This window comes from Haliotis asinina, chromosome 6 (genome assembly GCF_037392515.1).
Source record: "Haliotis asinina isolate JCU_RB_2024 chromosome 6, JCU_Hal_asi_v2, whole genome shotgun sequence".
NCBI lineage: Eukaryota > Metazoa > Mollusca > Gastropoda > Lepetellida > Haliotidae > Haliotis > Haliotis asinina.
In genome coordinates this window covers 45,571,004-45,596,064 of record NC_090285.1, presented here as the reverse complement: position 1 = coordinate 45,596,064, position 25,061 = coordinate 45,571,004, and the positions used below count along the sequence as shown (strand labels likewise).

The following is a 25,061-nucleotide window of genomic DNA, read 5'->3' as shown; positions in this document are numbered from 1 at the left end:
TTTGTGGAAAGATTACACAGGTTGTGGTGAAACCATTGGGGATTACTGTCTCTAAGATAGTTGCCTGTTGATGGCGCAGGGTTTTAACATACCGCTCTTTCAAAAATGTGGATAAGCTAAGCCTGAACAGTCCTTCCTAATCCAAATCGCTCAGGGTGGCAGCTTGTCTTAGACGACGCATTTCGCTGTTCAGAATTGCGTGCGTTAGGTATGCCGAAGACACGGGTTCGATTCCTCACATCATTTCAAAGTGTGAAGCCTATTTCTGATGTCCCCCACCTTGATAATCCTGGAATATAGCTGAGAGCGACAGGAAACTAAACTGATTAACTCATACATTACAACAGCACGAAGAGATCTACAACAGATCCTGTTCAAGGTAGAGTCAATCTTAACATGAAATATCATAACAGTCATCTGGAAGGAAATACATGAAGCAGTTTTACCCTGTTATCAATTGACCAGTCATTCATACGAAAACAGGATGAACCCACGATTCCAGTCAAAAGTAGCTGGGCTGGTTTTGTTCTTAATATGGGAGACGGACCCGAAGTTTATCCATGTTTATCATTTTGTTGAACCCCACGAGCACCGGTATGTGCTGTCGACATCATAAACTCGGGAATTAAACCAATGATAAGCCCATCCTGAGATAAGAGACGCAATTCTTCCGAGTACAATAAGATTACAAAAAGATACTGTGAAGCATCCTCCATGAATAATGATGGTTCTGTCATTCAAAGGGAGGCAATTGTAGTAGTGATGTAATATTACTGACACGTCTTAATCAAATGTGATTTATCAGTTTGAAATAATATTATGTTGACGATGACAACCCAGAAGGAGATATAGCGTCACGTGGATATCTGGGCTCTCAGTGGAATTCAGTCTGAGTCTGAATATCACGCTCACCCTGACGGTTGTATGCGTGAGTGAGTGAGTGAGTATGTTGTTACGCTTCTGTTACAATATTCAAGCCATATCACGGCGGGGGACACTGTATTCGTGTGGGGAATCGAACCTGAGTCTTCAGCTTGACGAGCTGACGCTTTAAGCATTAGGCTTCACTTCACCATCCCGACCACTGAATGTGAATCTTCCAACTGAGAAAACTCGTCACTCTCTTATTTATTTCGGCCCTGTGTGGTCATCAAAAAGGCTCTTCCTTTTCCATACCCACAAACACTATCACCTGTTCTAATATCACCAACAATGTGTGAAGCCCATTTCTAATGTTCCCCGCATTCATGTTGCTGAAATATTGCTAAAAGCGACGTTAAACAAAACTCACTCTCATTCTAATATCACCGAAGTGGTTTACGATTTACGAATGAACATATGTTAATCACCCGAACTCATTTTTTTTTCACAAAAAATGCATAAAACGTATGTACCCATACATCTTTGCTTTAATATCATCGATGTAATCATTTGCATGCAACAACGAAGAAAATTACATTTAATTATGGACTGACTGAGTGAGTACGGTTTTACGCCGCTTTTAGCAATATTCCGGCAACACCTAGCAGGGAACACCAGACAAGGGCCTCACACATTGTACCCGTGACCAGCCAACGCTTTAACTACTTGCCTGCACTCATGCAACCGGAAAAACAGATCTTAACATTAACCTAACGGAATTTGAATACGATCGATAATACTATAAATCAAATGTTTTGAAATTCTTTCATCTAACAGGAAATGTATGTTGAAACGTATTTTTGGTTTCTGGTATATTTTGACAAAATAGGAGAATTGTTAATCTAAAATTAGACTACTCACGTTTATGTGAAATTCATGGTACCATGACTGACATGACTGGAGGCCAAGGCACTCAAATGATTTTTTTTTTATTATTCAAGTTTATAGTGTTACTTTCTTCTCGTTGCACTGTTATTTTCAGGAGCATTAAAATAATTCCAAAGTTTACTTACATAAATGAAAAAGGAACGAAAGGCTGGAAGGAATTTCCGACGACCGAACACACCATGACTGGAACTGATGTAAAGTGTCGTTCCAGCGTTAGTCCTTATCAACAGGTAAATCCTAGAACTGGTTACCTGTGTCTATTAACCATTTCAAGATAGGCGGCGTCTTTGATATCCCTCTGATATGCAATGATAGGCTATTTATACAGAAAAATGGCCGCCGTTCTTTCAGGGACAGAGGGAGAGCACTCGGTTTGAAGTTCAAATTGTAAGAGGATTTGTGTTACCCTCTCATAACGATGAATAGATCACAGTATTTCATATTAATAAAACGTTTAAATATTGGTATGTATATTTTTATTAATCGATCACCTGGGCAGAGAGTATTCAGAAGTAAATTTATTAAAACAGTTAGCTTTGACACTCCGTCAGTTTTGTGTCTTTCGATCACTGTAAAGTTTACGCGCCCATTAATATCAGATTAGCCCCTTGGGTTACAGTAAGAGATCAACAAAGCTGATCATTGATACACTGTTAACGGCAGGTAACAGTACATAAAGATTAATGGCAGCCAATGGAGAGGTTGGTTTAATCACTGAATAGTTATTTGGATTATCAAATGATCTCCTTCACTACATATTGCCGTATTAGACGGATTAGGTGTTGGGAAAATAGTATTTGGTTTTGAGGGGAATTAGGACTGGCTAATGCCCATTCTCACTGCCGAGGTCATCCTAGGTGAAATGAAATTTAACAATGGTTAATGCACAAAGAGGTAGAATATCTCATATCTAATCGCGATTTCTTTGAAGATGAAAATCAGAGGTTCATATGTAGTGTTTTAGTGCAGAGAGGGCACAGAAATTCAAAATTACCGATTTTGAAAACAAATTCGTTATATGTAACAGTATCTCAATTAAGATCCATCCGAGATGGACTAGATTTACTGCCATCCAGCTCGATGTTCTGCTAAAAGAATTAGATGTCTGAGTAAATTCAAAAAATCTTTTTGTCTGGTCTGGTTAAATCCCTGACAGATTTTTTGGCTTATGTCATACACTGTATTCAGTAAGTAAAATGGCATCTGGCTTAGATTTTTTTATTATCTCTTAGCGCTAAGATGTAAGTGCCATACATTAACAATAACTCACGACTATCTTAAAGTTTCGAAAATCTAGGCAGAGTAACAGCAGGGTCTGTAGTACTTTATTTTGCCAACTGGCCATCCGGGCCTGCTGTCGTCTGCAGATTTTAAAATCTACAGTCTCTAAAGGAAATCTGCAGGTCCATTTAGTCAAAGTCAATCCAATAAATGCAAAACAGACTGCACTGTCCAGTTTTACAAAATCGTTTTGTTTTTACAAAATCGAATGGCGAAGGGCGCAGCTGATTGTTATAATTAGTAATAGTTGGCTAATTTGGGATGGTTACATCGGAAATTTGTTATTCTTTGGGGTAGGGGATGGCACTAGGGAAAATAATGCGGCTCAGTGATCGTGAGACAGGCTTCGAATAATCAAGTTCGACTCAATTGAACACGCTATTATAAATTGTTCATCTTTGTTGTGTTCAATTTAAACTAGACTATCCCCACACGAAATTATTCGAATTGACGTTTTCATCAATCAACTAGCTTTTCCTCGACACCTATTGCAATAATTATTCGACATCACAGCTTCGACACTTAAAAAATCAGTCGGACTAAAAATACACTCGGCTGATCATTTCGCAGTGTCAAATCATCGTCAATCAGTGTCCGTTTGACTTGTATATCTGTCTCCATTAAACGCAATCATGTTATTTGATAGCTTCTGTACATGCACACAATTGGACTTTTGCAAGCCGGGGCAATTGAGTGTGTGATATATTACTGCACCAGTTCACCGCCTGTATTCACGACCTAGCGACATTCTCATTGACCTAAACATTCAGCCTATTCACATATGAATACATCTCATGGAGTTAAGTGTTAGTAATTCATTCGTTGTGCCTGTAGATGATTGGTAGATAGCTACTTACATTCTATGCGTTAAAGTGAGTGAGTCAGCGAATGTGGTTTTACGATACTTTTAGCAATATTCAAGCAATATCAAGGCGGAGGACATCAGAAAAAGCTTCACACGTAGAAACCATGTTGGGAATCGAACCCGGGATTTCAGTGTGATGAGCGAACGCATGAACCAATTGGCTACCCCGCCGCCCCTCTATACGTTACAGACGGAATGATATGACAGAATACTCTTAAAAAGTTCAACAAACTTGGATTTTAATTAAATGTACGAAATATGACAACAGTTAGGTATTTTTTTTGTTTAAAACGCATACAACCTATTTAAATAAATATTTCTTTTTTACATATGGATAGACGAGTACCGTTATATACTGAAAATAGTTTAGAGTCGTAAATATTTGGGAACAGTTTTATTTCTTTTGTGGTGAAGGATGGGTACATGTTGTAACACACTACACACACTACACACACCACACCACCACCCCCGCCTCACGACAAATTCATGACCTCTCACTTTTTATTCATTATGGGTAATTCATTTTGGACATGACAATCTAGTGAATGACACTACGAGCATCGATCCATGTAATTGAAGATACGATGATGAATGACCTTGGTCACCCTCCCCTCCCTCAACCCTCCCCCCACCCTCGCACCCCACATGTTTTCTTAACGGGTTTCAGCTTACTAAACTGTTAGATTCTATCTAACAATCAACACACGTTTATGTCTACCGATTTTTTGTTTATCGTCACAGCTATGAGGCATGTTCGTTGCGACAGCACCATTATCAACCCTGTCCCGGTGTATCTGTCCCAGCTCCCTGGGAATTATACATCACAAGCTGCCAGTGTGGCGCTTGAAGGATAAAGAGATATCAACCTGAAAATCACATAACATTTACTGATCTGGACCCTAAACAATCGGAACATACTAACCATGATCTTACCTTGACCTTTATCGAAGTGGACAAAAGGTAAAACTGCACAAAACGACTGTTTCCCAACAAATTTCAGGATGGTTTCACGTCGACTAGACACATTAATAACAATTAGGTTCCTACAAAACGCTCCTCTAAGCTCACAAACTCACTGTTAAGAAAGTGGTCGTGGCGACTTTCATGCTCGGGTGACTCCGTGCTCTGTTCGATAAATTCCGATAATCATCGTTGTTATTTTTATTGTGCAGTTCTCATGGGGCTTTGTGCCTTTACTCGCAGATTCTATGATAGCATAGACCCGCCTGTGGCTCTACGGTCAGAGGTTAAAGGTTGAGCGCTGAAGGTCAAGGAGTGTATTGTGTGTGTCTATTCTGAAATGTAAGAATGTATACGTGTATTTTACAGATCCACTTTCATATGACATTAGTTATTCACACTTGTACATTAACAATACCAGACACCCGAGCCCACATGGTCATTCGAATGCATGGACAAACTTGTCATGCTCCGGACACAAGGTCACAAAAATAAAACGCAATGCAGGGGTGGATACAGCTGTTTGAAAAAAGTCTGCACAGCTCATTTTTTTTTTTCAGTTACGGCAGTTTCAATGGTCATATACTAAACGTTTAGGACTGAAAGAGAAGTACGCACCCCTGCCAAGGCAACACCCTTGGTCGATTAGAGTGAAAACCCTGTACTGTCAGTGCCTGGTCAAAGGTTTCAAATAACAAAAATAAAAATTTGACTGCGGCAATCAATTTGACAAGAAAGAGATTAGATTTCAAGATACGCGTGATCGCCAGACCAGACAAGCGCGCGAGATTGGAATTTTCTATTGTACAGAAAATCAGCGGATAAAACTTTACGATTTTGATACAGTTCCTCGGCCTACACAACAAAGTATGCATGTAAATTACTGAATATACATGTACGCTAGTGTTGCATTTTTAAAATGTTATCTTCATTAACGAATAAAGAATATGATGACTATCAACACGTATATTTCTCGGGTTGAAAAGGGAAAAGGTGGCTAAACCAGCAAGAGTTGCTTTAGAGTTGAGAATTTGGGTCAAAAATAACTGTCACACCAGTATAACAAGCAACGATCACACAATCAGAACTGCACTGCCCAGACTCGATGCTTTAATAAATATACGTTTCACATTTATGAAATATGATATAGTTCAAACAATATTCAAGAAATTTCTTAAAGCTGTGTAAAGGAAATGAGTACCAAATTATACACACCCTACATGTTAGCAATCCACAATGTGCTTGCTTACATCGGAGCTCACATGTGACCTAACCTAACTGCTGATTCCAAGAAGCTTCATATTAAAAGAGAATTCCGTTATAACTCATGCTTCTGTCACAACGACCAGAGAGTTTTTAAAACATTCAAGCCAAACCACAAGTCGTGTAAAACATGACTGCAGTCACGTACACCTGATCATAATACCAGCTTCACGTTGAATAATCAATCGGTGTGAAAACTATAATTGCATTTATACAAGAAAATCTCCAAAATGCCACCGGCTTTCCATGGTGTAATTTCCGATTGCATGTCGTTTGTATTCTGCACGAATGTCGAAAAAAATCGCATTCAATATGTTCCTGTAATATTGCCGTCTTTAATCCCTATTACGAGGAAGTTATGAGTTATTTCTTGCAACCGTCATTCCAGTCGACAGGGAAGAAGCATGTTGCCATGAAAGGAGCCACAATTTGGTTCTCCTATTTTTTTACACTTTCGGCATTAACACAATGATGATACTATAGGAATACGTAGTGTGTTACATGGTTAACATTATCAAGTTGCCTAACGAGATGACATGTCATTAGTGAGTGAATGAAATAGTTTACGTTGACGCCGCTTTTGGCAATATTCCAGCAATATCACGGCGGAAATGAACTTCATACATTGTACTCATCTGGAGAGTCGAACGTGGGTCTTCGAAGTGACGGGTGAACGCTTTAACCAATAGGCTAATCTACCATCTGACATGTCATTAGCTAGATAAAGGTGTGTATGATCGTCATAATTTGTAAGGCCGAGTAAAAATGATGAAATGTTTCTCGAACACATTTTTTTCAAAAGTGACGAAGGCGGTACGACTTTGTTTTTTTTAATTTTTGATAGAAAAAAGTGACGAGGGAGGGACATAATTATATTCATCTTTATTTTCTCAGAAATACAGCTTTCGAAGTTTAGCACGTGTTCAGGAGTTGTAGTTTCAGTCACATTCGTTCTTACAGACACCCATTCTTATAGCAGACAAATGGATGATCGGGACGCGGCAAAGTCCAAATTATTTTTTTGAAATAGCATTAAAAGATTGCTACGTGCAGAAATAAAAGTGACGCGCCGATGTCCTAGAAACATTTCACTTTTTTGTTTTGCCTAATAGTAGTTGTATCCGCGTCATTTAAGGTAGGATATACCACTGCCTGTGAAATTCATGTGGAGCCTGAGAATTATAGTCAAATACGTGGGTAAATTAAGGAATGTGGCACCTGATAACATACATCAAACAACTCATAATGCCCACAGTAGTTCCCATATCGGACACTTGGACAGATCTGACAGGAGACTGAAAGAGCGCTTCCAGCTAATGATAATTTCGTTGATGTTTCGTCCCGGTGTTATGATACAGGCATACAGTTCAAATACCACACCTTGCGAGATATTATTTACAATGGAGTGTTAACAAAGAGAACTGTTCATCTGAAAATTCTTCTCTTCTGAAAACTGTATCTCCTTGGCTTCAAATGCTGACACAACTCTATTTGAACTTGACATTGTCATGGTATTGAACAAGACGGAGCACTCTTCAGCACGTATCGGTTGCTTGGATGGAATCCTAGAAGGGACATGTCGCTGTGTCGCCCTTTCCAAAAACAAGCAAAAAGAGGCAAGATTAACCAAAGTGGGACAATGCGACAAATGGCCGAAATGTCGTGTTGTCGCACTGTCGCACACTGGTCAATTTTGAGTCTATTTGCTCGTTTTTGAAAGGGCGACAACGTGACGATGCGACAACGAGACAATGCCCCTTTTAGAATTTCACAGGTTGGTTTGTTGCTTAATGTCGCACTCCGCAATATTCCAGCTAAGTGTCGGGAGTCTGTAATAATTTAGCGCCGACTAGACAAAACCAACAATAAACATCATCAGTATCAGTCTATGCAACTTGGATACGATGACATGTGTCAACCAAGTCAGCGAGTCTGACCTTCCGATCCCCTCCGACAAGCATGGGTTACCGAAGACCCGTACAAACCCGTATCTTCACTGGTATAAAAGACAGGTAATAAACGAAACACGTGAGTTTGGTTAAACAGCCCTCAAACAGTATCTCACTTACATCAGGTTGTGTTAGGTAAATGTTGAACGAAAACAGTGATTTCAAATGTGTGAGTTTAGTGAGTTTCAAGTTATCGCCATAGTAGATTCCCCCTGTTCATTTGCTTATATAATGTTTATTAATATATCCCATCATATCGCATTATACACTCACGAAATCACCTTAAGGAATCCCTCAAGTCCTCTCTAAACAATACGACTATTTGGAATCGACAAGCACAATACGAAAAGGATCGTAGTTCTATATACAATGATCTCCAAACTGTGTGAACAGTACTTTTGTCAAACAATGCATGACAACGTATATATGTCTGAACGTGAGACAAACACACTTACATCAAACAGAGACAAGGTACGATACTGGACCTGTCTCTCAATGATATCTAGGATTAGGGCACATACGTGAACATTACACTAAAACAACAGAATGGGAGAAACAAGGAGGTGTATTATGCCATGTCTTATCTGTGTTCAGACAAATTATTCACGTTTTGTTGGTATCTAACATGTTTGAAAGAAATGATAGTCTAAAAGAGCCTTACACATCAACATGTATTTTAAACAAATGGAATTTATGTATGTGAGAAATGGATCCATAAAATGTATTCGTTCCCGTAAGAGATATCATGAATCGGACAAAAACACTCATGAACAAATTCTCGTTCGAAAGAAAACTCAAAACTGTCGTTCGATTATGACTTATTTGATACAGGAGTGTGTTTTCAACCTTTTCAGTGTTTCTTTTTGCTTGATAACGGTGTTAGAATCTACACTGAAACGTCGCCTCCATTGCGAAAAAGACGTTGTGTGTCCGTAACAGTCATCATGCTCAGCATACCAACTTCTAAAATGCCACTTAAAGAAGTTCGGGTGACGTATTTAGCCTTCGGGTGACGTTTTAGTCTTTTAATGTTTTGATTTCACGATGCCTTTCAGAAAGTGGTCAAATGCAACATATGTCATATTTGGGATTTCACGTTTTTAGTTAAGTACAAATTCTAGTACTTTTTGGTTGAGTCCCACCCGGGATTCGAACACGCACCCTCAGAGTCAGGCACCTAATCGCCAGCACACAAAGTCAGCTGCCTAGCCCGCTCAGCCACCGTGGAAGTCATCTTTTAATGTTTCTTTTCGCATGGCATTTCAGATACTTTCCTACATCTTACTCATTTTTTTCTAATTCTTTTTAACCTAATCACAAGCTACCACATTCTTACAAAATGGCTGACTATTTCCAACAAGTGAAGTTTGAAGTATGATGTAAATCATCTGTGCAGTCAGGAACACCGGGATATCGTGAATACAAAAATATCAGAATTTAACTGCCAGCAACCTGATTGAATGATCTGTGAAAACACAGATGTTAACGATTTGGTGATTACATAAATTAAACTGCACCACAGACTGAATTTGAACTCGGACTTACTTGCTAACATAAGTAATTTTACCGTAACACGAAAACGCCTTATAGCCGACATTTTGGATGACAACGTGTGAGTGAGTGAGTGAGTGAGTGAGTGAGTGAGTGAGTGAGTGAGTGAGAGCGCGTTATTTTTAGCAATATTCCAGCAATATCGTGGTGGGTTTAAGACATTGTACTCATCTAGGGAATCGGACCCGGGACTTCGACGTGACGTCAGAAGGCTTTAAGCACTAGGCTACCCCTACACCCTTATATGAATGATTAATGGGAGGAATTCGGGGGACGTGCGACAACCAGATCCTGACATCCAAAGGACGGAACTCTGTTAAGTGCGATCCTGCATTGAAAATGACCTGGTCGCTCATAGCCCCTGTCCAATGATGAAGTAAGATGACTTATGACTAAATGCTGGATATGTTGTTAAATAAATTTACGCCCTACCCCGAGCCAAAATATGCATGGCTTATATAACTGACAGTGTGTCTTTTTAGACTATTAAGAAAGTCATGATAAACGTTTTCTGAACAATACCTCATGGCATGAAGAATTATAACCGTTATCAAAGATTAAACCTTCGCCTAAAATGATGAAACAAGAGATTTACAACTTGACCCTGACTTACAAGTCCTGTCAGATAAGATCAATGCTCATAAAACACCTTGTGTAAGTGGAAGACTTAAACACAAGAGACTTAACAGTCAAACATCAACAAATGTGACAAATAGGTAGCAATTTACAAGATTAGTGATTTGCACACCTATGGGCTTGTAGACAATATGCCACTACGGCAGTTCTGGAAGAAACTAACAACACGGTGAACGGATTTAAGAAATTAATTATACTGGGACTTTATGAATATTTCCGAATTGGTGTTGGCCAATTTCCCACATTGTCTTCAACTAAATTTCTAATACATGTTTAACGCAGAGGCCTTAAACACGCTGTGATGATGATGATGATGATGATGATGATGATTGTTGTTGTGAGGGATTAAGTCAGAAATATGGAAACTATAACAATTCAGATATTAAAAAAAGATATGTTTAATACTTACATTTATAGGTATTCCGTAAAAATATTTGGAGTCTTTTTTGAAACGTTAATCTTCAACCCCTTTGAATGTTGCCTGTTAGTGGAAGCAAGGATAAACACCCTTCACAATTGACAACACACTCAAATTATACCAGACGGTGTATACTCAAGTTATACACAGTCGTATATTACTTATTATTACTGTCTTTGATGTTGAATTCGCTTAGGGGTACGTTAAGCGATGGATCACTGGCAGGATATGCCGTGTAATTTCAAGGGCGGATAGCTCGACAGCTTTTCATAAGATCCATATTCATAGCGAACACGGAATGTAATTACCTTTCCTCACAAACACTGGCATAATATCTCTTGCATCTGAACTGATTCAACTCACCTGTTTAATGCATAACAACATGACGTAAGGTAGATTAACATTGTGCTTGTGAAAGTTGTGTGTACTTGTATGAGGGAACCGGTCATCGTGTTCCAGCGGTTTTAATACAATCATATGTTTATTGTGTTTAGAACAGGAAGGTCTGAGAGAGTATGGTTTTGCGTCGCTACGGCAAAAATACAACAATATTACAGCTGGTTGCACCAGAAACAGGCTTCACACATTATACCTGTGGGCAAAGGATCCAGAGCCTTCGGTTTGACGAGCGGACGTTTTAACCACTCCACTATCCCAACTGCCCCAAACAGGATGGTTTCGCGTCATAACAAATCCCGAAATATTTACGGGTATCAGTGGTGGATTAGCGATTTGTGTTCCTTAAAAACCAGCTTTAAGTCATATTGGAACAAAGGACACAAGAACGATGAAACCTATCAAAAACCATTTTAAAATCTTTCAAATAGCAGGCTCCATAGTTTCCACTCCAGTATAAATCCATAAATTGGCATACGAAACCGCATACGAAACCCCCGCTTATAAAAGCAGAGTCCAATGTACAGTTTCGACTGAAGTCTACATAAATCCACGCATTAGCATACGAAATCCCCGCTTATAAAAGCAGAGTCCAATGTACAGTTTCGACTGAAGTCTACATAAATCCACGCATTAGCATACGAAATCCCCGCTTATAAAAGCAGAGTCCAATGTACAGTTTCGACTGAAGTCTACATAAATCCACGCATTAGCATACGAAAGCCCCGCTTATAAAAGCAGAGTCCAATGTACAGTTTCGACTGAAGTCTACATAAATCCACGCATTAGCATACGAAATCCCCGCTTATAAAAGCAGAGTCCAATGTACAGTTTCGACTGAAGTCTACATAAATCCACGCATTAGCATACGAAAGCCCCGCTTATAAAAGCAGAGTCCAATGTACAGTTTCGACTGAAGTCTACATAAATTTACGCATTAGCATACGAAATCCCCGCTTATAAAAGCAGAGTCCATTGTAAACTTTCGACTAAAACTTCACTGCTTGATCCATTATGCGTTTAGTTATATCTGATCATCTTCAAACGGCCAAGGTGCACTTGCACAAAGCGTTCTGAGCGCGACTACTGGTTATGGTCTCTACTGTAAGTCGATGACAATGTATGGGAGTTACGATCGTCTTGTGCAAGTGGATGCAGGCCGTACAATCGTCACCGTTCATTGAGGGAATTATACTGAACGGCAAAACAACGCAAATATGGCTTTTTGTCAAGTTTTTAAATAGAAGATATGAACACGCACGCTTACTTTTATGACAGTTCATTTTTTTGTTTTTAAATCCCGTTTCTTCTGCTGTTCTGTATATTTGTGATTTCTTCGTGAAATATGTAGAGATGGAGATATTAGGAAGGCATCCAGCTGATCACCTGATGAACTCCCTTCTTTCTGATCTGAATTCTTTATGTACGGGAATGTCTTTTCGAAATGGCAGAATCAAAACCAGGGAATTTGGCCGAGAATTTCAACGTAAGCCTCAAGAATATCGATAATGCGAGATCTCTCGGTACTGGTCAAACAGACAATCCCACTGACTTACATACTTAAACTAACGTTGTCCTTAATACAGTCTAATTATTACCATCCTCAGATACCAAAATTAAAGATAAATGTAGAAAAAATCGTCGCTGGTTGTTATTATTATTATGTTAACATCCAAACGAAAGGACCCGTCATAAATTGATTACCCCTTTTAAAATCAAAATCACCATGAGTTGTTAAGCAACACAAAATGAAGAATATTGATGATATCATTTTCGCACCTGTATCACAATTTCTTTGATCTCTACTTACCAGAAGTACATTTTCGATGACCCGATACCGTCAATCATGATGACTAGGTGCTGCCCCCTCGCTCCTCCTTAGCGTCTGTCGTCGTTGTCAACACCCTGCAACAAGCGACGACATCAACATCATACGATCACTTTATACCTGGCCCCTCGCGGAGGATCAAAGTCAATATAGGTAATTTACACCTCGTTTACCTGTCGCCGTGTCCGCCTCACCTGCACGGGTAAGCTATTGACATCGCTGTTTATTTTCTCGCCTGTGAAGGTTATATCTATAGTAATGGTCATGTATTAGGGCCGAGTCGGGTTGGCCACCGGTGGAATTGTGCATATGTAAATAGAGAAAGAGCCAGGTTAGTGTGTCTAAGTATATGTGGGCTCAAAGCGTTGTTTAATGAAAGGAATGATATGAACAATCATATTTCCTATTTGGCACTAAATTTGATTTAAACATCACGACTGTTAGATGTGAGTCTACAAGTCGGAACGTCGACATATTTAGCGGTGCTTGTTTCTATGTAAGTGATATTACCACGTGCCATCTTATGATTTGTGCGTAATGAAATACCTCAGTGACAAACATTACAGGTTTACCTTCCAAAACGAAAACTTTCACACTTTTACCTTCCAAAACGAAAGCTTTGTTTGTAATGTCTGACAAACAACCATAATCGGGAGGAATTTAGTTGTTTCGAATTGATTTTATTGAAAAAATATTATTGTTGGTAAATACTATCATTATTATACTTTGGAGAGAAAATAATTCCAGTCTGTTAACTGAATGAATGTAAATTACATTTACTTTACATGTACGAATGAGAAAGTGAGTGTGTATGGGTTAACGCCACTTTTAGCAAACACTCCAGCAATATCACGGCAGGGTACCCATGTCAGAAATCGAACCCCGGTTTTTGGCGTGATGAGAAAAGGCTTTAACTACAATGCTGCCCCACTGCCCCCACGAAGGGAAAGCGTTTCGAAGAACAAACACAGATAAAAAATAAATAAAACCTGATCATATTTGAAAGATTTGAGTCTTATGAAAAGGAAAATATAATGACGCATCTACATGAGATATCATCGCTGAATAGCAAATGGGTTCACGATACCATTACCATAGCATGAAATATAACACCCTACATAGCAGGAGATGAGTCGTGTCAAACACGTCCATTACGCGAATTACATTTCATAAGTTGAAATGAACAAGTGTTGATTTCACATGTTGAAATGAACAGGTGTTGATTTCATAACAATATGCAAAATCCATGTTAGTGCTGTAGCCATGTGAGTAATGACACAGATTACTGCTTATTGTTCATTGTTTGATCATGTCTGGTCAATAACAACGCGCACCTGTTGTAATAGCGTAATTAGGTTCACTACAGTATGTGTACACGCTCCAGGTGTCTCCATGTTGAGTTAGATTTCAGTCGTGTCTGTTTCCCACATTGAAGACCCCTGTTCCCCGTGACCAACCCATGGGTGGAGTCCGGAACGGAAAGGCCTTGAAAACCGTAGGAATGTAAAGTGTATTGTGATTATTAAGAAGCAAGGAACGCAATACTCTGATTTCACATGTTAACAGTGTAATTGGACGAACTAGACTTAAAATGTTTTCCTAATTTTCATTGCAACGAATTCAAACTTTTTAGTCTGATTTCTTCCTTGTAAAGTTTGTGTTTATACAAAAGGTTTAGAGATATCTGGTGATCTGTGTTCCGATAGAATGTACAGGTATTTGTATAGCTAGACATTTGCGAGGTTACTTTTCCGTTCAACTCGCACAATTCATCTTCTCGTCAGATGACTTTCATCATCTATGAAATATATCTATGATCACAGTTACAGAAGTTCACCTACGAGTCGACATGCCGCATCGCGAAAGCTGGAGAGACCATGGCTAATGTACCAGTCAGACCACAGAAGACTCAAAACTATTCCCCTATCTCTTTCCGGCAGAATTAGCACAAAACCCCAAACACGTCCACATACAAAACTGAAGGACATAAGAAAGTATACACCTATGTCTTGTGGTTGCTGTATCGAAACAAAACTGGTAATTTGGTGATTATTTGATGCGGGAGTCATATACTAAACAGCAAAACAAACGCAAGTTTCGAAAAAATGAAATCACATTAAAGTATGCGTTCATGCTTATGTCTTACATTCAAAAGCTACGGCAAAAACAGAATTGCGTATCTTTTGCTGTTCAGTATAATTCCCTCTGTGAACGGTGACGATTGTTCGGCCTGCATCCACCTGCACAAAGCGGTCTTAACGCCAAGACGATCGTAACTCATACATTAAGATCGACTTAGAGTAGAGACTAGGGTATAGTATAGTTGTGGTTTACACCTGCGCCATGTTTCATCTACAGTTATAACTGCTTTCAGCCCAGTATAATGTTTGATAGCTTTCAAGCGTATACTTTCTGTTGCCAACAGTTTAGACGAACGTATAAGTTCCCACTGCAGTGAGTTATGTCCTGTCAACACTAACAATGACATGGCGAGTTCCCACGGGCCTTAAGACCAGGTTGCCGTTGTAACAATTCAATAATCTACTTTGTCAAACGCACTGGTTGGAAACGATTTCAGTTAGCTATGTATTTGTTGATAACATGCCAAATTAGAAATCGGTTGATGCAACAAAATGTACTTTAGCCACAAAACCTTTCGACTGTGTCAGGTTGATTATATATACTCATGGAAACAAATAATGGTGCTTGTTAAAGTACAAGTGTTCCTTAATTAATTCCCTAAGTTTCCCCTACAGTGCAATACATACCTTGTGAAGAAACCAGGAAAATATATAGGAACCCTTGTACTTTCGTGTCTTCCCTTATTTGTTTCATTGAGTATATTTCATCTGGCGAATGTCAACCAATGTAAATGATGAAATCTGGACCAGACAATCCAGTGACACAAGGTATGAAGCACGATCAAGGCCATTGCGACATGATAGTGGTGATGATGAGGTATTTTTGTTGTTGTTGTTGTTGATGATGATGATGATGATGATGGTGATGATCCATTGGCATGCTGTCTCTCTTAATAGTGGAAACCTATTTGTCCCCTTGCCCCCTCATCCCATACCCACCCCTTATCCACCCCACACCCCCGAGACCCCTACATCATATGCAGTAACAGTTCCTGGATAAAATGTCAAACCTTTGTGGGAGGGGAAAGTCACAACGTGCTCACACAACGTGTAAATACAACAAGAATATAAACCTGCAATTCAATATTACCCCCATGGTAGTTATCGAAACGGCGTCAACTTCAGCAACACTCACTCGTGTCAAGAAAGTTCGGAATTAATAACCCCTCTGTGCCAGCTATCAATTTCATTTTCCATTCTGACTTCATATCTCCATGATAAACTAGTGCGGTGCAATAAAGATTCTTTCGAACAACGAAAAAAATGCATGAAGCTATTAAATGAAGAGTGGCCAGATCTCACCATGTCAAACCGACATATGCTGCAATGTGACATGTCTGTTTAGATCCTAAAACAAATTCTTTGTCATGCAATCTGAACACTTTTAAGAGCCATCCTTTGAGCTATGCATACATCAGTCTTTCTGGTAACTATTAAATGAGATTAGTTGATTTGTACATTTTATGTTGATATTGCACTAACTTTGTTGTAAGCCTTGGTTTTATATGCATAATGTATAATTCATAATGCATAATACATATGCCTGTTAATATGCTCCAACAAAACGTTTGCGATGTGTCGATTCTTTTATTGGCAACAACAACAACAACAACAACAACAACAACAACAACAACAACAACAACAACCACAACCACAACCACAACCACAACCACAACCACAACCGCAACCTCTGTAACGCATGTTCTACATTACCGCGCGTAAAATGAGAGAAATTACAAGTTATTAAGATTCCATATCAGTACTTGTCATGATTTCATTTTTTAATAAATCAATTTTACGAACATCTATTAGCATAATCACTGACGATTTCACTAGTTACACGTTCGACAAAAGCCTAGGACGATGATCGAATCACAGATTCCTTTTCGCGCAAAATGCAAATTAGGTGTGAAAACTATACTGAACAGCAAAAGAAACGCAAAGTTTTTAAACAGAAGCCATAAACGTAAACGCCTACTTTTATGAGTCTTCATTTTGTCGAAATTTGCGTTTCTAATGCTGTTTAGTACATATGAATGGACCACTGACAATCAATGAAAAGACTTCAGTACGGAAAACTGTGGCTATAACGAAACACCTTTTTTAGTTCGTTATAAGCATTATTTGTTAGAAGAGTAGGACTTTTATATGATGTGTTTAGCAGAAAATGCACCGTTCTAAAAAACAGTTCGTTAGTAACGTGTTCGTTAAAAACGTAGTTTATATTCTTCGAATTATCCTGTTAAGTCGAATTTGGTCATGGTGTTTTCAACCATGAGGTCTGATTGTCGATCTCAAAAAGACCTCGGTGGTGTAGCTCAGTAGTTAAAGTGTTCGCTCGTCACGCCGTAGACACGTGTTTGATTCCCAACATGGTTGTTATGTCTAAAGCCCATTTCTGGTGTCCCCCGCTGTGATACTGCTACAATATTGCTAAAAACGGCTTAAAACTAAACTCATTTCGTTCCATGAGTAATGACATGGCTTTCCACCGAGAACGTCACTACTGCTGAATGTCGGTTCTTTCAAACAATGCAAAAATTATGCATCGACTCTTCCCTTGTGTTATTACTAATGCTCACGACAATGACCATAAGCCTTTCATGTACGTCAACCACACTTATCAAATGTCGCAGCGACAGAACAAGAAAGTAAAATTGACCAACAAAACACCAAAAGACAGTTTAGCCAACTCAACACACTAACAGGAAACTACCAGGAAAGGTAGTGTAATGTCAAATGGCTACCCAAGCGCCAGTTAATGACGGACCTAATGATCCTATGGCAGTAGGATGTTTCTTATCTAGAATAACAGAGATTATCTGTGGAGATTTCAACGGCAATCTGCCTGGTTTCAGGACAGCCATTGATAATGTTTCTCTATTCTGTCTACAGTATGTCATTTCTGTTTCAGAAATGTTATTTTTATATATGATTAATATTGAGTTCCCGTTATCTCGGATTCGTAGGATTCCTGGAAAATACATCGACACATCCGTTATTTGAGATACCATCGACGGCAACAATAATAAAATAATGACCCTAGTCTGTTTAGAATTGTACCGCCTTCAACTTAATTAAGAACGTGAACACCTCTAAATAAGGAACTATCACTAGACATTTGTTCAAAAATGAATAGGATGTAAAATTAAAAATATCTCAATATATGGGCAAATCATGTAGATATGGCCAATACAATTTGTCCTACAGAGAATATAGATACTCTCAGTGGAAGCATAAAAATGACTAGCACGATACGTCCTGAACATCCTCCCTCCCTCCCTTCTCACACGCACGCACACGCACACGCACGCACACACACACCCTCCCTCCCATCTCACTCGCACGCACACGCCCCCGCGCGCGCACACACACACACACACATATACACCTCTTAGATGTTAACCACAATGTATGGTCAGGCATACCATCATGAGCACACTCTGGCAATAGCTCTTCGCAACACGTGATCGGACTTAAGTAAATTGACTTGATTCAAACAGAATCTTAGCATGTCATAATATGTCAAAAGGACAAAATACTATAGATGTGAAGACGGTTCTTGACGTATGTCACATTAAAAATATTGGTAACAAACTAACATTTGCATTGTACAAGTATTATATTTGGGTCGAATCGGCTTGAACTCATTATTTTCGGATTCTGGTGCAGCTAAGAGAATCACGTGTATTAAATGAACTCTTGTACTAGATGACTCGACCAGTGCCAGAATTGGAACCCAGCCATCCATGCGCAAGCAGTACAACAATAGCTACATTTCAAGCGTCTATTCTACCCTACCCTGTTGATCAGTCCATTTTGTATTCCCCTCCAAAACGCAGGAGACTTGACAGAAACAAATCTGGACAGCATGCAAAAGACTAAATACGACTGCAGCTGGTACTTGGTACCAACTAAGCTGTCGTTTACGTCCCTTCCTTCCAATTTGTTTACATGTATATAGTGAATGAATAAAAAGGACTTACTCTGCAGGCTTCCCACCTGGGTGTCCTTGCGTCAACAACAACAGACGCCCTCGTAAATCACGACGACCACTCCCCACAGGCTACTGACACTTCATTGACACCCAGCATGAACTAAAAACCCCGCTCTCAAATGTGAAAATCGCCTCATCTCTCCTTTCATAGAGTCCGCAATGTATCTTATCGGGAGCAGAAATGATATTCTCCAAGTGGCTTTCGAAGAATATAATAGTGACTTTACACTTTCAGTGACGACGTACGTTCGGAAACGTCCATAGCGCTATTCGATTCAAGTTCTAATCATGTCTCTTTTGTTGTCGTCTGCTTCAGCCGTGCCAATATTGATCGCTGATCAAATAGTAATCAATTGATAGATAGAACGGAATTCCCCTTCAAGTGCTAAAGACGGTTGACAAAAGTCTCACGGAGCATTTTTCGTTCAGAAAACACTCTATCTCGACCCATTGATACGTCTACGGCCCTTTTCCCATGGCCACAATCTCCTCAGCGCAGACGACAAAATGGAGAGATCCTGCTATTATGCAGTGCTCTGCTACTTCGTGAACGGAAGTGGTGTTGTTTGCTACAATTCATCATCATTGATAACTTTCGATTTTGCTTCGAAACGAACGAGCACTTTCTAGGAGATCGTAAATGTCGTCTGCAGCAATAGTGGGCTGTCGCTATGTTCTCGTGGTGTACGGACCTACATGTTGTAGAGAAACATGTCGCTTATCAAGGGACCTGTGTATCTGTATTTTACCCCAATTTGTATGGTGGGTGCATAACTAGTCTGGCGGTGTAACTCGCATAGTAGAGTTAAAAACACATTGCTGTAGAATTGTGTAACGTCAGCATAAAGGCCTTTGGGGTAGACTGGTTATCAGATCGTTCACCAATTCACCGGGCTCAATTCCCAAATAAGGTACAATGTCCTGCGTGACATTTGCTGGAATATTTCTAAAAACGGGTAAAATCATACTCAATCCGTACTTCAATCTTAGCCTTTCATTTAGACGTAAACTCCAGATTGTCCGCTACAGTATAACAGTCATATCTGTATCTAATCATGCTCATGTTGTTAATCACTGAATTTCTGGTCCAGACTCGATTATTTACAGACCGCATACAGCCTTAATGCTGCTGAGTGCGGCGTTTAAACAGCTAACAAACAACACATTGGCCTTGATATTAAGGCGCAGATCGTTATGTGTGTATTTTTACCTTTACTTGAGACCGCAGTTAATGTGCTGCACAATGCAACGGATACCTTTCATCGTATGTACTGATAGTTGTTGGAAATTACGTTTTGTCTCCTTCAGGATTTGTTCAAATAATTGCGTTACAACGTTCAAGGGACAAACATTATCTTTACACAAATGAAACAAGATTACCTAAAAAGTTTAGTATTTTCGCATTATCATTGTACACACGTTTAAAACCTTTGTCGTTCTATTACAATGAATATAGCATACGACATAGTGGATTTTGTGATTCCATGTGGCTCTTGGTGAGTTAATGTGGTGTTTACAGTAGAACCACTCGGACGCCTAAATCATCTCTTTACTAGTCCTCCGCATTCTTGATGCCATTCGGGAGTGATTGTGTGCTTGATGACGTAATATCCAATGTCAACGATGTCGACGTCATTGTCACCATCATGGTTATCTTTTACATCACAGATGTCACCAGTGTCAAGAATGTTTTACACGTCTCCAGTTACTTTACTTTATCATGGTCAAATCCACTGTCACAAGTGATTCTAGTCTCTGTATCGACATCCTCACCAGTGCCAATATGACCGTCAGTGTCACAGCTTCTCTTACGTAACGACGTAAATTAAAGCTACCAAATTATTTTGCCAACAACCTGTCATTAATCAAATGTAACATTTTAATATGCGGTGTTGTAATATGAAAACGAAAGCACCTGTTACATATTTCATCACGGTCATGAAATCCACGTAATCACCAGATTGCTTGTAAGCGAGAACACGTTCTGTCCCGTCGTGTTGACCTTCTCCAGCGTGTTATTTATTGTGTGTTTGTGTATCTTAAGTATCGATTATCTCACCCGGACGGTTTCAGTTGGATGTAATGGCAATGATCTAGGATGCATGATATTGGTTACTGTCAGCACGAGGAGTTGTAACGTCAACTGAAGGTCACACAAGAAGTATGACGTTTTCGCAGAAGGTAGTGGACGACGGAAGGTCACAAAAGTAGGTCACAGAAGGTCATGGACAACGGGAGGTCAAACAAGTGGGTCACAGAAGGTCATGGACGACGTAAGGTCACACGTGGCATCCTGTTTCTAAGGGAAGCCTTGACAGTTAGATTCTCGTACATGATTGTTAATTAGATTCTGAATCCTGAAGCCATGGTACCCATAACATATTCAGTTATGATGATATAGACAGTGTTAGATCAAAATGCAGAGACCGTAGAAAGGGTTGTCAATATAGTTTCCTCAAGTGACATATTTTGGATTCGTTCCTTCTGATTCTTCAGACAAAGGGAAAAAATCGATAAGCTTGATAGTTCGTGAGATATGGACTGCATACCATATGCCTCGAAATCAAGTATAATACCTCATAAATACGTTTTACATGATATTTTAGCATATAAACAATTAAAACAATATTTGTATTGAGTCTTTTGAAAACATAACACTGATGGCTTATAGGTTTTCATCCATGTAATTCCCAATAATGATGCTTAATAACCCAAATGAAGGCCGCTACTCACATTTACTTCCTGTATATGCAAAACAGAATTCTGAGGATAGTCAAAACTGGGTACTCTTTTACACTGATGTTTTATAATCAACTGTATATTACATGTTTACCAATGAGCACTTAAATATTACTAACAGACCAAATATTCATAATAGTTCAGTATCGTGAATTGGAACCCGACACTAGCGGATACTGATGCAGATAAGGGACGCAACTCTTCCCGAATACAAATACCTGCCTTCAGGTCTCTCGCTATCAAATTCTTTATAAAACGGAATATGAACCTTGGCAACTTGATCAGCATTGACGCTCTCTATCGCCAAAACAGCCTGTCGCTGATTGATTCCGCTAATATGTGTCTGCATAGCTGTGTGGCTGTGTGTAAACAAATCGCAGTCATTTTATTCCTTTAATCCAGTTGAAACGAAACTGCATAATGGAGGGCGAAATGAACACAGCAACGGTGCAATGTAGGGGGTAATAATCTTTCATATCAGCGATATGAATTATTGAACTAGTTGATAACAACTTTAATGTGTTGACTTGAACCTATAAACCTGCCTTACTGGAAATGTTTATAGCACATTGTTTATGCCAGTTGCATTCTACAGTCATTGATGACTTAACGTCATGATGTTGTAAATAACTCTATCAATTGGTACTAAGGAGAAACCTTGCTATCATTGTTTTCGGGCAATTCACACATTTTACCCAAATGGGGATTCGAACGAGGGTCTTCGGCGTGTGGAGCGAAGTGACTTAGTGTGGCGCTGTGACTTTGTCTGAATCCGGAATCTCAAACGAAATCCTGTATATAATTCCTTATGAGAATGAAATATTCAGAATGGTTCTTCAGTATCTACTGTGCTTCGATTAATGACCAGTGATTAAATCCCAACTTAGCGATGTTGCCTGGATGGTCTACCATAACAGACGCATGCATGTAATACTGTAAACGTCACAGTTTTTTTTAAATTTCTATTCAAAGCTGTAACGATATTCATCCTCGTGTGTGTGCTTATAATATCGACCACCTGTTTAACTGCTCCTGGTTCTAACCTATAACCTCACTTTCTGATGTGTATATGTGAAGATCCGGCTTAGAATTGATCTTCAGTAACCCATACTTGTCATAAGGGACGACTAACGGGATCGGGGTGGTCAGGTTTGGTTGACACATGCGGTATAAAACTAAACTCACTCACTCCTCGTGTGTGATACTACAGTCCCCGAGTGAGTCATGGGCGTTGTCGTACATCATCTTTATCATAAATATCACAGTAAATACAATTGTGTTGCCATGCCAACCACAGACTCACAAATGTTTGATTTCTACCAGATTAGTGATTCACCTGTTTGCATAATGATAACTCGACGAACTGCTATAAATAGCATTATTTAACCCAAATAGTATTATAAAATTGCTCTGTATCCCGCCTTTTCTCTCGAAACATGCCATAGTTTGGTTCGTAAAGTAATGTTTGTGAAACAGCTTATGAGCGAAAAACAAACAAATAGCATGTTGTTAATTATTCCTGTCATTATCTCTTTACGGTTAGTCGTTTGCACAAACATTTCCTTCACACACAATTTCCCCTCTCCGCTTCTCTCTTTCACACTGTTCTTTGTATATCTCTATTTCCTTCTCCCACCTATCCCTCTGACCTCTTTCTCGTCTGCTCTTCCTGCATACAACCATTATACTTCTTCACTTTGGTGACAATTATGGACCATGTACGTCCACCTGCATCTCAGCATTACTAATTACACCTGCATTAGTAGATGCATTGGTATACCTGTGTTATCCGGGCAACAGGAAGATGTATATAATGGTATTGACATGAAACAAGAGTCACGACCTTCCCTAACGAGCAGATCTTGTCTTCGTCTTGTGATAAAGCTAATGAGCAGCCATGATATGTTCAAAGTGAACAGCTGCAACGACGACACACATTTTGCCTAACTGGTTAAATCCATACGCTACACGCACTCTTGATATACAACGCCGTCAACCACCGCAGTGTCGAATGTACACTTGTCTCGAAGTAAAATCTTGGTTCGGGAGCGTGCCTTCAAAGTCACTCACTCACCCAAAGAAAAATTGATACCATCATGTTTCGATGGTGTCGAACCTCAAACAACTCGAAGTATTTACGTGTGTCCCTGCACATCAGTTATCTCAAAACGAAGATATAAACAGCACGATACTTGCTGCTACCCTCCCCACCCCCTTCTCCGCTGCGTAATATTTTCAGTCACACTGACGGGCTGTATCATGGTTTAAAGTGTAAGGAAATTCTATCCCACCCCACCCCCTCCGACAATCATTAGGCATTTACCATAGTTGTGTCGACGGTGTCGTTTCCATCAACAACGCCAACCATGGAACATTACGTCATAATGTCTGGACCAGACAATCCAGTGATGAACAGCAAGAGCACTGAAATGACGACCTGTGTCAATCATGTCAGCGAGTCTGACCACCCGATCTCGTTAGTCGCCTCTTACGACAGGCATGGGTTGCTGAAAACCAATATTCTCATCCAAACCTTCACGAGTACACGTCGCTTTACATATCTCAATAAATATATGGCATGTAAATAGAGACTTACCTAAATACTGCATCCGTACAGTCAAAGAACTGCAGCTTGTTTCTGACAATGCTCCACGAAACTTCCACTGATCAGTTTCAACCACTTTTAAACAATCTTTGAAAACCCCGCACATCACTCACTTGGAAGCGACGTTGTTCAGACACAACAGTCTACCGTTTCAAACATTGTATGGCCGGTTTCTATTACACGCCTGCAACCTGACGTCCAACGTTAACCAAACAATAAAGGTTTTAGCGGTCAGCATTGAGCACCACTAGGCTTCACAACACGGCCCGTGATGTACAGGGTCCTTATCAAAAGATCAGTGGTAAACACTTCATGTTCGATCGAAGGGTGTAAGATCACTAACATGGGCGTATATATGTCCATGAGTGTTTAAATACCTCCTCAAACACCCGAATATCCCCCACCGCTGCCCGGATACAACTAGGCGCTTTCTACTTCAATGCCTGTAAAGTATGTATGAGTTGATGATGACTTTAAAGTTAGGAATATGAATTTCATAATGGCTGGAAATGAAGAAGAACAGTTTGGTCATATACACCTTGTTTTCATTTGTGTACCTTTTTTGAAAATGTTAGACTGGTGGCGGTGAGGTATACGTAGTCTAGTGGTTAAAACGTTTGTTG

At 39.5% G+C, this 25,061-nt stretch overlaps 1 protein-coding gene across 1 annotated transcript in view; it reads right to left on the bottom strand.

Annotated features, from left to right (window-relative positions):
• LOC137287367 (uncharacterized) overlaps positions 1–24,602 on the bottom strand; it is a 41,378-nt gene extending 16,776 nt beyond the window's left edge. The window contains exons 1-2 of the mRNA XM_067819625.1: positions 24,430–24,602; positions 12,939–13,033 (exon numbers count right to left, since the gene is read on the bottom strand). Coding sequence (XP_067675726.1) covers positions 12,939–12,976 — 38 coding nt within the window. The 5' untranslated portion in view covers positions 12,977–13,033; positions 24,430–24,602. The remainder of the gene's footprint in view (positions 1–12,938; positions 13,034–24,429) is intronic.
• Positions 24,603–25,061: the final 459 nt, after the last annotated feature.